The 16019-nt window shown below is 42.4% G+C and overlaps 1 protein-coding gene across 1 annotated transcript; it reads left to right on the top strand.

The window, feature by feature from the left end:
- The first annotated feature begins 10101 nt into the window (after positions 1-10101).
- On the top strand, positions 10102-12031 carry LOC134215338 (UDP-glucosyltransferase 2-like). The gene is made up of 3 exons (XM_062694552.1): positions 10102-10395; positions 10456-11640; positions 11708-12031. The coding sequence occupies exons 1-3, from the start codon at positions 10109-10111 to the stop codon at positions 11982-11984; spliced, it is 1749 nt and encodes a 582-aa protein (XP_062550536.1). The 5' UTR covers positions 10102-10108; the 3' UTR covers positions 11985-12031.
- The last annotated feature ends 3988 nt before the right edge of the window (positions 12032-16019 follow it).

Below are 16019 nucleotides of genomic sequence, written 5' to 3' on the forward strand. Positions count from 1 at the left end.
ACGAAAAACATTTGTCTCGAAAAATTAAAAGCCATTTTTTTTGTTGGAGCGACAATATGTAATGTAATAGTTTTGCGTGAACCACTTCAATTTGATGCTTATCTTAAAAATCACAAATTAGTTTGCTCACGCGTGAGACGAACTCGTTGAACACTGGTTACTACTAACTGAAAATCATTACCTATGTTTTTCGAAGTATTCAAAGCAAATTGAGAATGAATTCGCATACAAAAAATCAAAGCGATTTATTTTGATAAAATTTCATCATAGCACTTAATGCTCACTCTAGATTTCACAATGCAACTTGCAAATGAATTGTACAGTAAAGCTGAACTTACAAAGGGAATTGCCGATGCGCAATAGTCTGCTCGATACATCTACGATTTTCTCCAATTTTCTATTTAAAAGTAATTTTCTCAAGTCATGTCGTCAAGTATAAGAAAATATCATTCAGTTAATCGACGGAGCACGACCTTCGATATGACGTTTTCAGATAGCATGTTTCAAAATGATGATAATAATAATCAAGGTTTGATGCTACTGATTTGTTTTACCGGCGTCTATTTATGCCTCTTATCTTGAATCTGGATAGGTCAACACCCGTACCATATATGGAACGAGTTGTAGGGTAGATGCGCCAACACCGCTCATTTGATAGAAAATAATTTGCAATTCAATTTAACAAATCAGTAACCAAGCTATTCTTGTATTTAACAGCCTTTTTTATGTTTTGCTTTTAATTTCAACTTGGATACCGTCGTGCGGGTTCTTTATAATCTGGGAGGCTACTTTAGATTTTTGATTTTCTGAAAAAATACCCAAAAATGATGTACAATTTGGAATTGAAAGTTGCCATCCAACTATCAACCAGATACTCGAATCACCATGGCAATTTGATAGTAATTTAAGTTATAATTATTGTTTTTAATTGTCGAAAGTAGCCCCCGATTTGTCAAAAAAAGGTCCACGATTCGTCAAAAGAAGCACGACGGTATTAAAAATCTGTTAGAACAAATAATTTGTGAACCTAAGCATGAAGTTGATCCTGATAACTAGTGTACTAAAAAAAGAGGAAAATAAATATACCGCGACATTGATATTCTAGAACAGCGGTTCTCATCCTGGGGTACATGCATCCCTAGGGGTAACTTTGCGGACCTCAAAGGGTACCTTGGACAAAAATGCGTAATGGCAGACGATGCATTGCAATTTAAAAAAAAACTAGATCGTTTGAAACTAGATTCTTCTTCTTCAATGGCTCTATCGTAGCCTCCTCGTATGGCTCGTAGTCGTAGCTCAACCTTTTCTTATGTAAAATGATGGTCCTGAAAGAATCTATTTATTTAAAATAATACGCCATTCCAATCACCAACACCAACAAAACTAAAATTAAAAGCATCGCCACTGATGTCGTAGCACCGCAACCGACGCCATTTTTACAATTAACCCTTTCTATTCATAAAATGTTGATCCTGAACAAAACCGATTTTCTTTCACGATTCCGTGCACTATACTCGCGAGGGAAAGATGATTAAACGTCAGCAAGCCTTATGCGCCTTTCTAATCAAACAAGAGTTCAAGCATTGCGTGGAAATTTCACTTGAGTGCTGTTCTGCGCGATTAGCATAAGACTCCATGTCGATTATTGACGATTTTGATTTTCTTCCAGAAATAAGCATAAAATTACTTCATCTTCAAGAAAAACTGATAAAATAATAGGCTTTGTTCTAGAAATTTGTAAATCAAAACCAATCTGTGTTGTCCCATCTTGCTTTTTCTTCGCATAACAGTCACATTCCAGATTTTGATAAACTTTTGCACAAAAAATAAATAAAATTTCAGTCCATTTAATAGTGGCTACGCTACTGGGACGTAATCCTACGTCTCATTTCACACTCATTTCACTACTCATTTCACGGCCTCTCAATTCTCGACCTCATAATTTCTCACTTCTTGTTTCTCACTTCTCATTTTTCACAGAAAACAGAAAAAATATCACTTTTCACTTCTTACTTCTAACATCCCACCCCTCATCTCTCTATACTCATTTCTTATTTCTCACTTCTCAAATATCATCGATTACTTCACACTTTTCACATTCCGTATGATCAGTTCGGCGAAATGAGCATGAGCATTATGACCCTACAATTCGTAGTTGCCACTCCGTGATTGACCAGAACTTGCGAAATTGTACAGGGAATTGAATATAGCTTGGGGTTAGCTGCCCATTTTTTCTTCTTTTTTTTTTGTGGTTTAAAATTCAGTTTATTTTGTCAAATTCATGTTAGTTTTTATAATGTTGTTTCGAATTCAAAAATCTACAGTTAGTTCAAACTCTAAAGCGTTTACATCAATTCTTCCATTACAAAGATTAACGTAGCCGATGTAATTAAATAGAAGTTTTAGAACTTGTACACGAGCTGCTCTTCGTATGCCTGGCAAAGCGTATGCCTGGTAAAGTCTCCATCCATCCATTACTTCCGCCAGCTTCTGCTGCAGGACCGTCCATGCCGGGCCGACACGAGCACAGGAAGAAAACTTGTGTTGAAGTGTTTCGGGGTTGCCACAGTGCTGCCAGTTCTCGTCAGCTGCTAATTGCATCACGTGTAGCAGTTTACGGTGCTCGGTTTTCCCGTTCACGAAAAGATAGAGTTGTGTACGTTATGCTGATGATAGCTCTTTCATGCGTATATTGCGCCACGCGCGTGGCCAGTCAACTGCCGGACTGTTGCGTTCCACCTTTGGTAGTTCAGTTTGCAGTACGAAATGCTGGTGGATTTGATCGGCGGAGGGGTTTTGTAAGATTTGGCGAGGAATGTGGGATAAGTTTGAAAGGATTGATTTGATGTCGGGATTGTCTATTGGAGTTGCTGGGCGAGGATTTGCGTGGAGAATAAAGGATTTATAGTGAGGAATGGAATCGATCTCTGTTATGTGTCTATTTATTGCAAGACTCTTTGCTTTCAGTGCTGGGACTTGTAAGCCTAAGCCACCATGGTCCTTCTTCCGAACAAGTTGCATAATGGGAACGCGGGCGACTATTCCTCTCCATAGGAAAGATCCCATCGTCGATGTGATTTTTGCTATATGCACGCCAAGCGGAGGCAGCACCGAAGAGAGATACCACAATTTCGACGTGCCGAACGTGTTCAGCGTGATTACCTTCTGGTGCAGTGTAAGCTTACGCAAAGATTGTAGCCACATTTGTTGCGCAAACTTTCCCACCATCGCGTTCCAATTCATCGATGTCATCAAGCGTATTGAGTTTGCGAAGGAAATACCCAAAATTTTGACTACATGAGTAGTTTGTAGCCACTGGGTTTCAAACATATTCCCTTCGCAAAACCCAACATTTACCGCAACTGTTTTGCGCAAATTCAGTCTCGCGCCGGCGGCAAGACCAAAACGACGAAAAACTTCCCTCATCGCCTCGATCTGCCACGGTAACGTTACGATGACGCTGATGTCGTCGGCGTAGGCAACGAGCAGATCATCCCCACATATTTGCTCGAGCCTACAAACCAGTGAATGAAGATAGAGCACGGACAGATGCATGGACAACGGGTCGCCTTGACGCACCGACTGTGCGATCGAGAGAGGTGCCCATTGATAAGCAGCCGGGATGTGGACCGACTGGCTATGTTCGAGAGAAGAGAGATGAGTTCCTCGTTGAACCCGAGCGACCGCATGGTTTCGAAAAGGAACGAGTGCCGCACCCGATCGAAGGCGTTCTCCAGATCGAAGCTGATGAGCTTACCAGCGCGACGGTGATGACGGAGACTGGCGATCCGATCTTTCAAAGCGAGAGTGGCCTGGAAGATGTTTCGCTCTGCGTTTGAGCATTTCTGTCCGTTGCTAAGGACGCGGTGGGCCTGCATAATGGAACGTACACACGGTCAAGTAGTTTGACCAACATTGACTCCACCTCTCGTTTGTTCCAACATCCATCAAGTTTTACCAACAGTGGCACGAACAATCAATTTATTCGACCAACAATATCACACACGAACGACCGGAGCGCTAACTTGAGCATCAACCATCAAAAATATATGGGGTTTTATGCAACTTCACTACAAATGCTCAAACATGTTCGGCGAACCTTGACTCCACCCCCGACAACTCAAACCAAAATCAAACCGTTTTAATTTTTTCCAACCGAGCCGCCAACTGTCAAATGGTTGTTCGAACAACTTCACACACGTTCCAACAAAGCAGCAACCGAAGCGTTTTCTTGGGGGCGGAGTCAATGTTCGTCAAACTGCTTGACTGGTGTGTACGTTGCATAAAGCGTTCCATCCTGTTTTTCAGGATGCGGGAGAGCAATTTATAATCGCTGTTGAGCAGCGATATGGGCCGGTACGCTCGCGCTGTGTTGTCGCCTCCCTTCTTCTTCACTAACACGATGACGCCCTCCACGAAGGCATGGAAAGATTTCCGTGGAGTGATTCATTCATAAGCATGTTCAACTCACGGTGGATGACATCGAACATCCGGAGATAAAATTCTCGTGGGATTCCGTCGGCACCGGGGGATCGTTTGGGTGCGCTCGCCCTGATAGCAGCCAGAATTTCTGCTGTTTGTATCTCCTCCATGCACGCTTCGTTCAGTGGGTCGTCCGGTGGGATAACACGTTCGCAAGCAAAATCGTCCCCGTTGTTGGCATTGCCGTCGTTTTCTGCTGTTTCTTCTGAGTACAGGCTCGAGAAAAAATCAAACAGATTTGCCTCGATCGCTTGAGGCTCGACGATGATTTCGTCTTCTCCCAACTGTAGCTGCAAGATCGTTGTTTTCTTCCGTCGTCTTTCCCCCAGCTGGAAGATCGACATTGGCTCGCCGGCCACGTGCGTCTCGTTGATGCGCATAAACATGTGGGAGAAATTACGCTGCAGTGCCAACATTTCCCCTTTCAGCCGGTTGATGGTGGTGATCATTTGTGGCTGCTGATAATAGCCGTCGTACGCTAGCCGTAGTTGCGCATAGAGGTGCTGATGCGTATCGTGGAACTCCTCGTAGACGACACGAGATTTCCACTTGAAAAAAGATTTGATTTTGGATTAGCGTACGACAGCCACCATTGCATACACGACGCGTAGTTTCTGCACTGACGAGTCCAATATTGCCACTTATACTGAAACTCGGCAACGTTTTCTTCGGTAAGAAGATGCGGTCGAAGGGCCCAGAAACCGCGCCCGGGCTCGTGTCCCAGTGGGGTAAGACAAAGTCTGAGCGTTAGCGCCTTGTGATCCGTGAAACAGCAGACGTGCGTGTAGGCCGACTGCAGTTTGTCGCGAAGACCACGGCTGACATAGATCCGATCGAGTCGAGATCGCGCGTTTCGACAGACATAGGTAAAACCTGCATCACGTGGACACAACTTCTCCCATACATCATGTAGCTGCAGCTGCTGTATAGCTGTTTTGAGGGACGGACTGGTGTTCGGGCTGGACGAATCGCACGCACGCAGCACGTCATTGAAATCGCCAGCTACGATGACGTTCTCGGTGTGGTGGCGGAGATAATAGGCAAGCGTACCATTGAAGAACTCCTCTCTAGCAGCGCGCTGTGCAGTACCGGGAGGAGCGTAAACGTTGCAGATCGTTGTGTTGTGCACTCGCAGCGCGATTAGTCGGCTGTCCAGGCTCTTCTCCACGTGAGTGACATGAATGTGCTCCTTCACTGCAACAGCTGTACCTCTCCTCGTGTGGTCTACATTCGCGAAAACGACAAAGCCAGGCAAGGAAAGCTGTTCGTTCTCGACTTCCTGCAGACACACGATATCGAGGCTTTGGCTGCTTATGAAGGTTCGGAGTGCGTTCAGTTTTGTGGGGTTCGTGATCGTGCCGATGTTGATGGATGCGAGGTTGTAAGACGTGAGAGCCATTTATGGAAGAAAGTCCACATCCTGCTCGTCGTCACCGTCGTTGCATCGCTGTTTCTTGCCGGGCGGACGTCCTCGGCTTCGGCTACTTCTCGTCGATGTGGACGAATCGTCCGTGTCGTTGCCGGCAGTTCAGTCTTTCGATCACAAAGCATTTGCTGGCTTTTTGAATATGTCTACCAAGACCACTTCAGCGGTCTATGGTTGTGTGCGCAACGACGACGATGTGCTGCGCGTGATTTGTGTTTGCAATGGGTTGGGAGACATCGTGCAATGGGCGCAGTCGGCTGGCTTGCAGTTGGGTTTATTGAGCCAGACGGTTCGGTCTGACACGACGGCTGTGGCAGCTCGGGGAAAGCCTCCAACAATGCTGGTGGTGGAGCGACAGAATGCTGACCGACCGGTTTGGCGCTCGGGGGTTCTGCACCGTTCGCCTTCTTCGGTGGTTGTCGTGGCCCAGTTTGCTTCGCCACGTTCGCACAGCTCTTCTGGACTAGCAGCTTTTTGTTCTGGACACACGATATGCCAGTATGCGGTTGCTCTTTGCAGTATTTACAAGAGACGATCTGTCCCTTGTAAACAATGTAGGCCTGTAGTCCATCGATCGTTACCCACGAATCTATGTTTCGATGGACTAGCATTCGGTAGCCGAGCGGTATCCCAACGAACTCGAACCCTTCTCCCCATGTTAGCTCTCACAGCGAAAACACTTCACCGAACGCACTCAAGAATTCCACGATTTTTTCTTCGGGGACGTTTTCTGGCAGGCCGTGTACTTTAACCTCTACACATCCATCTTCCATGGTGATGCGAAGCTTGTATTTTTTGTATTTTTTGCTCCACTTCATGCTTCTCGTCATTTTCTTGCACTATTCGTTGTGCGAGCGCCAGGTTGTCAACCTTGACGAACGCACATTGTTCACCTATGTGGCACTGTAGTCTCAACACTTCTTCTTTCTTCAGGCCGAGTACCGTGCGGCAAAACGTGAACCTTTTCGAAAGACGGCTTCACCGGGAAACTCGAATAGTCAATACGAAAAGTATTATCTCGCCTCATCGCGGATCACTAAAACGCGCGACGCGGCACAGACGGAATCGAACTTTAACCACTGTATTCGATCACTTGACTTTCCAAGAGCGCAATCGGAAACACGTCTGCACGTCTCAGAAACTGAGCGGTAATCTGCCCATTCTCAATGTACACGTTTTGGAAGCTCAAATATTTTTATTCAATAAGCTTAATGAACTATTGAGTCAAATGATCAGTTCGGCCCAATCCAAATCCAAATCCAATCCAAATCCAATCCAAATCCAATCCAAATCCAATCCAAATCCAATCCAAATCCAATCCAAATCCAATCCAAATCCAATCCAAATACAATCCAAATCCAATCCAAATCCAATCCAAATCCAATCCAAATCCAATCCAAATCCAATCCAAATCCAATCCAAATCCAATCCAAATCCAATCCAAATCCAATCCAAATCCAATCCAAATCCAAATCCAATCCAAATCCAATCCAAAACCAATCCAAAACCAATCCAAAACCAATCCAAATCCAATCCAAATCCAATCCAAATCCAATCCAAATCCAATCCAAATCCAATCCAAATTCAAATATTGGAAATCTCAAATCCTCTCGTGAAGGATCGTTGAACTCGCTGCCTCTATTATAAGTTAGTGGCCAACTAACAATCCCTTCTCTTCTTGAGCGTTCGCAAGGATGTGGGATCTTGTAGATGGGTTGAAATAGGTTAGATGTTTTTTTTTCCTATGTAAATGTTAGAAAATCCCTGTTTCTTGCTACTTTCTGAAATATAGCCATTTTAGAATCGTTCCCGAAGCGGGAGCAAGAGATTTCACATAAAACGCGATTGCATTTTCCTGCATAATTGGCAATTATAACTTCGTCCTAGGAATATCAGGCCCAAATAACCGCAAAAAATAGTTTTGGCCAAGAATTGGCTTATTTACTCCTACGTGCGACGGAGCGCGAATTTCGATATGCCGTTTAGGTGGTAGGTTTTAAAACGGTGATAAGAATAATCAAGCTTTGATATTGCACTGATTTGGTTTGCCGATAGAAACAACAGAATGGAACGCGTCTGTTAATGCCTCTTATCTCAAACCTGGATAGGTCAACCCGTACCATATATGGATCGATGTAGGGTAAATGCGCCTATCATCGTGAAATACTGCTCAAATAAATAAATAAATGAATTGAAGAAATAGAAAAATCGTTTTGCGTTACAATATTAATGAAACATTAATTACAATTCAAAAGTTCGTGCTTTTTGTACTTCGATGCTACGTCAATGCCTTTTATAGCTATCTATCTAACTAACTAACTAAAGCACAGTGAAGCGCTTTTGGAAGATGTTGCATGTGCTTCATAGAGAACAAACTTTCTCGGAATGTTTCTTTTTTTCAATGGCTGTTCATTCCAACTGGAACATGGGCTACTTTTCAACTTATTACCATTTCCACAGTTATTAATTGAAAGCTTCTCTGTGCCTGCCAATTGCATGAGTATGTATCTTGTCCAAACAAGAAGTACAATGAATACACTGCGTACCTAAAAAACCGAAAATGTGTTTCATCCCAAAGCATCCTAGACCGAAATAAATGATCTAAAGATTTTACGAGGCAATAGGGCCGCCTTAGCGACACTAACCTATGATGTACCACGCGCTTCCACCTGCATCCACACTAGACTGGCCCAGGAAACAAAAAGTTGTCTAATTCCACGGGGCACCCCCCAGGATTGTGTCTTTGGGTGAGAAAATCAATCTCTGAAAATTTCAGCTCAATCGCTTGTTGCATAAGCTGGTGCATTTGATTTGAAGTTTGTATGGGGATTTCAGCCAAAATGTATAGGAAAATACACCTCCGTCACTCATTCGATCTGGAAATTGGTTCTGATTGCTCGATTGACCTCAGAATTGCAAAAACGGCAGTTGGTATGCTACAGAACAATTTCACAGAACATTGTATGATGATTAAATAAACTTTTATATAGGTTTCGGCTGATGCGATTCGATCAAAAAACCCAAAAATACACAAATCAGCTCCTAATAAATCAGCCGAAAATTATATAAAAGTTCATTTAATCATCATGCAATGTTCTGTGAAATTGTTCTGTAACATACCAACTGCCGTTTTTGCAATTCTAAGGTCAATCGAGCTATCAGAACCAATTTCCAGATCGAATGAGTGACGGAGGTGTATTTTCCTATACATTTTGGTTGAAATCTCCATACAAACTTCAAATCAAATGCGCCAGCTTATGCAACAAGCGATTGAGCTGAAATTTTCAGAGATTGATTTTCTCACCCAAAGACACAATTCTGGGGGGTGCCCCGTGGAATTCGACAACATTTTTGACGTAAACTACGTCTAAGGGGAAGACTCTGATACAGGGTGTCAAATGAGAATTTCAAAACTGGAGACCGTCACGAAATCATGTAAGATTTGTAACATTAATAGGTCCTTTTTCTTTCAATGGATTTTAATGATTTATATATCAATCTATTCGTAAACTTTCCACCAATTTGCCAGTGGTATTGAAACTATTGATTATCAACGCTAAACTATTGAAAATTTTAGTTCTTTCATGCATCGTGCATCCCCTATACAGCGCGTTCCAATCCTTGGTAATTGCCTACTTTTAGGGTATTATCTATTATTGAACTGGGTTGTATGAATGGGGTGGCCCAGCCGCTAGACAGTGGAGTTCCTACTCCTTCATAGAGTGGGAGATGCTGCTAAAGCTGGGTAGTATTGTCGTGGGATGGTTCCTTCTCTTCTATATAGAGCGGAATAGTTGGTTCAGTGCACTATATTTGGTTTTACGTAGTTTACGTCGAGCGGTCGTGTCTTGTATACAACCCCAATTTTTTTTCTCCCCATAGTAATCTGGGCCAGTCTAATCCACACACTGGGGTCCAAACTTTAAATAGTTAACTTTAAAGTATTTAAATTCTTTAAATTCCAACTAGAGTAAATTAATATGTCATTAAGTCTATACTAATATAAATGCAAGTACCATATGCTAATATTGAAGCACATAATGAATCATAATAAGCAGAAAAAAATATTCTGTGTATGAACATGAATGACTACATTTTTAATCTAAGCCTATTTTCCCTGAGTGTGATTCCATCAATAACGCAATTTGGAATTCATCGAAACCATAAATACGCCCGTCCACCCTATAGAATGAACCATATATGGGACACAATGAAGACGAGTATGCGTGCGATTCATTCATAAACTACATAAGCATTCAGCGACACCCAATTGACCAGAACGCACGATCATTTCGGGATACCCAAATTATTTTGAAGCTCAGTAAGAGCCTCACCGTGCTGTCGTTCACTTCACGTGAAACAAACCAATTCAAGAACGGCATTATGCAACGTTGTGCAATCATATTGCTCTTAGTAGCTTGCAGCCTCACTCGGGCGGCAAATATTTTGTACATAGATGGAGTGGCATCGCCGAGTCATTTCATTTGGTGAGTGTTCTGATAGTGAATTAAATTATCAAGAAGTTTTTAGTGGATTATTAATTTCAGGCACAAAGCATTGATACATGCATTGGCAGCGAAGGGACACAATGTCACGGCTCTGAGCGTCGATGTTGAAGATAAACCAGTTCAAAACGTGACATACATTAAATTGGAAGGTGTTTATGAAAGTTTGCTCTCCGAAGAGGAAGGATCTTTGGAAATGGACTTTTTTGAAATTGGTGATATGAACACATTATCCGTATTGTACATGTTCAACGAATATACAGTACTTGGTTGCAAATTTACGTTGAACACAAAAGGTTTGAAGCAATTGCTAGATTATCCACGAGATTTCAAGTTTGATTTGATCATCTCCGATTATCTGAACGGACCATGCGTGTCTTCTGTTGCGCAACACAGATTTGGAAGACCTCCACTGATTGGGGCAACTGCCTTTCACGGACTCACCACAACAACCCCAATGACCGGTGCATATTCTTATTCCGCTTCTGTACCTAATCATGAGTTCAACCATCCCCAGGCAATGAGCTATTGTAAGCGGTTCGAAAACTTCGTATACAATCATTTTGAGGAGCTTTCGAAAGTTTATTACATGCTTCCGCAAGTTGATAAAATAGTGCGCAAAGAGTTTCCAGATATTCCGTACGTTGGAGATTTGGAGAAGGAAACCCGAATTGTTCTTCTGAATTCAAATCCAGTTATTCAGTATTCAGAACCAACGATGCCGAACGTTATCTCCGTAGGCGGAATGCAAATTGTCAAATCGAAGGAACTCCCTGACGATCTAAAAAAAGTTGTTGAAAATGCTAAAAATGGAGCTATTCTGTTTTCGCTCGGCACCAACCTCCGTAGCGATATGCTGGGGGACGAGAGGTTAATCGAGATTTTAAACGCCATGGGTCACTTCCCAGAGTATCAATTTCTATGGAAATTTGAATCGGATAAAATGCCTATTGAAGTGCCAAAGAACGTGTACATTAGAAAATGGATGCCCCAGAATGATTTACTGGCCCATCCGAATGTCAAATTGTTCATCACCCACAGCGGTCTGCTAAGTACGCAGGAAGCGGTTTGGAATGGCGTTCCAATTATTGGATTTCCAGTGTTTGCCGACCAACATCAAAATATCAATTACTGTGTTCAGCAAGGCGTAGGGAAAAGACTATCTCTGAAGAATGTGAAAAGCAAAGAGCTTGTCGATGCTATCAAGGAGGTGATGGCAGATGGACGGTAGGTGAAATAGTTTGAATCCAATTATCGCATTACTCACTAATAATATAATCTCTGTTATCCACAGTTATCGTCAAAATATGTCTGAGCTTTCGAGGCTCTTCCGCGATCAAAAGGAAACACCCCTCGAGCGCGCTGTCTGGTGGGTGGAGTGGGTTCTGCGAAATCCTACCACCCAAATTCTACAGTCAAATGCAATTCGGTTATCATGGTTTGCGAAATATTCATTCGATGTGATTGTACCCATATTGTTGGTAGTTTTCGTGGTGTTATCAATTTCAGCTAAGGTTGTGTGTAAAGTACTGCACTCGAAGAAAAGGCAAACTAAAGTTAAAGGTGAATAAGTTTCGAGACAATTATTTGCATAATAAAACGAAAAAAAAAAATAATCAAAAACGAACGGGTATTTTTTGCATATGAACATCATATCTTCACATTTTCTGGTGCTGACGCCTGGCAATAAGAGAGGGAGTATTGCTAAAAAAACCCAGATTAATCCACCTAGCGGTGATGATGCCTTTCTCGCTTATTATAAAATGTATCGAGAAAAAATGAGTCCAGTATACATTGGGTTAGATTATATGCGGTGCATTGTTGAATGACGCATTATATTGCGAAAGAATATTGGCCCAAAATCAACCCAATTATTTACGCTCTACACTACCGGCAATAAAATTGGGTTCGCCTCCGAAAAATATAGGCAAAAGTTATTGGCCGTATTTTTGTCTTCATACATCCTATTCCGAGTATTGTTACCTTCATTTTTCATGCAACAGCCATTCTTATGAACGGGTGATTTTTTAATTTTCGTTCTGTCACTTTTAAATTCAATTCTCCAAATGAAACAGACCCTAAAATATTACTTTAGTATTACACATTTTTCATAAATTTATGTAATTACACAGAGAACCAACAGATGAAGTTTGGGAATAACATCATCTTCAATGTGTAAGAACTGATGACCCAAAAATAAGCAATACCAGCGCCGACCGTGTCCGAATGCAGGTTAATTGACCAGGTCAATAGAAGATTATTATTTATTATTTATTCAGACTAAGGCCGAAGTGGCCTGTGCGGTATATAAGAGTCTTCTCTATTCGGCTCGGTCCATGGCTACACGTCGCCAACCACGCAGTCTACGGAGGGTCCGCAAGTCATCTTCCATCTGATCGATCCACCTTGCCCGCTGCGCCTTCTTGTACCCGTCGGATCGTTGTCGAGAACCATTTTCACCGGGTTACTGTCCGACATTCTGGCTACGTGCCCGGCCCACCGCAGTCGTCCGATTTTCGCGGTGTGAACGATGGATGGTTCCCCCAACAGCTGATGCAACTCGTGGTTCATTCGCCTCCTCCACGTACCGTCCGCCATCTGCACCCCACCATAGATGGTACGCAGCACTTCCTTTCGAAAACTCCAAGTGAGCGTTGGTCCTCCACGAGCATCGTCCAGGTCTCGTGTCCGTAGAGGACTACCGGTCTAATGAGCGTTTTGTGGATTGTCAGTTTGATACGGCGGCGAACTCTATTCGATCGGAGCGTATTGCGGAGTCCAAAGTACGTACGATTTCCAGCCACTATGCGTCTCCGAATTTCTCTGCTGGTGTCATTTTCGGCAGTCACCAGTGAGCCCAAGTACACAAATTCTTCTACCACCTCGATTTCGTCACCACCGATGCAAACTCGCGGTGGGTGGCTCACATTGTCGTCTCTTGAACCTCTTCCTATCATGTACTTTGTCTTCGACGTGTTGATGACAAGTCCGATCCGCTTAGCTTCCCTCTTCAGTCTGATGTAGGCTTCCTCCATCTTCTCAAAGTTACGTGCCATAATATCTATGTCGTCGGCGAAGCCAAATAGCTGGACTTATTGAAAATTGTACCACTCGTGTTAATCCCTGCTCTTCGTATTACCCCTTCTAAAGCGATGTTGAATAGCAGACACGAAAGACCATCACCTTGCCGTAACCCTCTGTGGGTTTCGAAGGGACTCGAGAATGCCCCTGAAACTCGAACTACGCACATCACCCGATCCATCGTCGCTTTGATCAACCGTGTCAGTTTATCCGGAAAACCGTGTTCGTGCATTAGCTGCCATAGCTGGTCCCGATCGATTGTATCATATGCGGCTTTGAAGTCGATGAATAGATGATGTGTGGGCACGCGGCATTTCTGCAGTACTTGGCGAATGGCGAACACCTGGTCCGTGGTGGAGCGTTCGCCCATAAAACCCGCCTGGTACTGCCCCACGAACTCCCTTGCAGTTGGTGCTAGTCGACGGCATAAAATTTGGGAGAGTACCTTGTAGGCGGCGTTCAGCAATGTGATTGCGTGGTAGTTGCTACAATCTAGCTTATCGCCCTTTTTGTAGATGGGACACACGACACCTTCCATCCACTCCTGCGGCAAAACATCCTCCTCCCAAATCTTGGTAATGACCCAGTGCAGCGCTCTAGCCAGTGCCAATAGAAGATTATGGTGGTGAATGATTCACTCCAAAAAATTTCTCTTATTTACTACACGGAAAATGAAAAATAAGCACTATCTATCAGAAAGTTTTTTGACATGCCCCGTTTTGCAAGTGCGTTTGTCCCGTTTTTTCACCTACTTCTCTTCCAAAACCTCGACGTGCTAGATTTGATTCCATTTGCTTGATTAATTGATGAGACTTGTGTTTCATTTGTATAAGAGCTCCCCTTTCCAAAGAGGGGAGGGGTCTCAAACTATGTTAAGAACCTTCCTCGGCCCCAAATTTTCACGCCGATCGATTCAGTAGTTTCCGAATCTATAAGGGTCAGACGGACAGAAAATCATTTTTATGTATATAGATTAACCACTGAGAAAAGTTATTTTGTTGCCCAATTTAGTATTCCGTTGCAAGTTTTGCGGACAGTATACTCAGTATACTAGCGTCGCTTCAGAGAGTTGAGCAAACAAACATTGAAAGTTACATCAAAACTGACACTTTTTGTATTCTGTTATTATTTTTATTATGTAACGTATAAATACTTCCACATTCACAAAATACAGTCAAACCTACATAAGTCGATATGTAAGAGACCATCGACTCATGAAAATATCGATATAAGGAATAGAAAATCCTTGGAAAGCTCTTTGCAGGGACCATCACAGTAACACAGATAATATTGTATTTAATATAAAAAAATAATTTCAAGGGTCAAGAGAAGACAATGTGAGCCACCCACCGCGAGTTTGCATCGGTGATGACGAAATCGAGGTGGTAGAAGAATGTGTGTACTTGGGCTCATTGGTGACTGCCGAAAATGATACCAGCAGAGAAATTCGGAGACGCATAGTGGCTGGAAATCGTACGTACTTTGGACTCCGCAAGACGCACAGTGCTTTGTCCCTTGGACAAAAATGTAAAAATCGACTCTCGTATTTAGTCGAATCACGTAGACCATGATATTAAAATATGTTTCAATTATGCTGTATGCGCATTAGTATCTTTGTGAGGTCACTGGGATGATCAAAACAATTCGTGTTTGTAAACATTTCCATCGCTAGAAGTGGATGATTTATCACCTGTTAGCGAAAAGCATCTCCAGGACAATTTGGAGATCTTAAAACATCTCATATGCTTGTATTTGAGACGTAAGTAAAAGACTAATATTCAGAAGACAAAATTAGGTTGAAACCGCAGCTGGGGACATCGTGGAAGCCTTGGTTGATTCGGTAGACCATTTGATTCAAACTCCAGGACAATTTGGAGATCTTATAACACCTCATATGTTATGTTTTGAGACGCAAGTGACATCATGGAGGTTTTGGGTTGATTCGATAGACCATTTGATTTTAACTTGGAAGAAAAAATGAAGTGGATACTAGATCGAAAAAAAAACTCGTTGCTAAGAAAAACGACAACAAAACAAATGTCATTTCATGTTTAAATGTGTTTGTTATTGTCCAAAGGTAGCCTAGCCTAGTAGGCTAGAAATTTGAATATATCGACATAGGGATAGAGAATCCTGAACAAAGTTTGACCAGAACAAATCGAGATAGAGAGATATCGAGATAAGGAGGCTATCAAGATGTAAAAAGCAAAAATGTTTGTAGATTGAAGGGACCGAAAAAAATATCGACATAGGGGAAAACTTCTAGATATAGAACAACGAGATGTATAGAGTACACTGTATTTCGCTTTTCATTTAATGTAACATTATACTTACGGAGCAGAATACACAATTTCTAACCAAACCCATAACTGTACCGTCCACCCTATAGAATAAACTTCATTCATACATATAGACACCAAACGACACACAATGAAGTCGTCATATCTGCTTGTGATTCATTCATGAACGGTATAAAAAAAAGTTAAATTCATCTTATAGGAATAAACAGTGTCGGATTTTTGGGA

This window comes from Armigeres subalbatus, chromosome 2 (genome assembly GCF_024139115.2).
Source record: "Armigeres subalbatus isolate Guangzhou_Male chromosome 2, GZ_Asu_2, whole genome shotgun sequence".
Taxonomy (NCBI): Eukaryota; Metazoa; Arthropoda; class Insecta; order Diptera; family Culicidae; genus Armigeres; species Armigeres subalbatus.

Coding starts and splice junctions, on each gene's coding strand:
- LOC134215338 (XM_062694552.1), top strand. CDS start 10,109: ATGGGACACAATGAAGACGAGTATGCGTGCGATTCATTCATAAACTAC. Junction 10,396..10,455: donor TCGCCGAGTCATTTCATTTG/GTGAGTGTTCTG, acceptor TATTAATTTCAG/GCACAAAGCATTGATACATG. Junction 11,641..11,707: donor GAGGTGATGGCAGATGGACG/GTAGGTGAAATA, acceptor TGTTATCCACAG/TTATCGTCAAAATATGTCTG.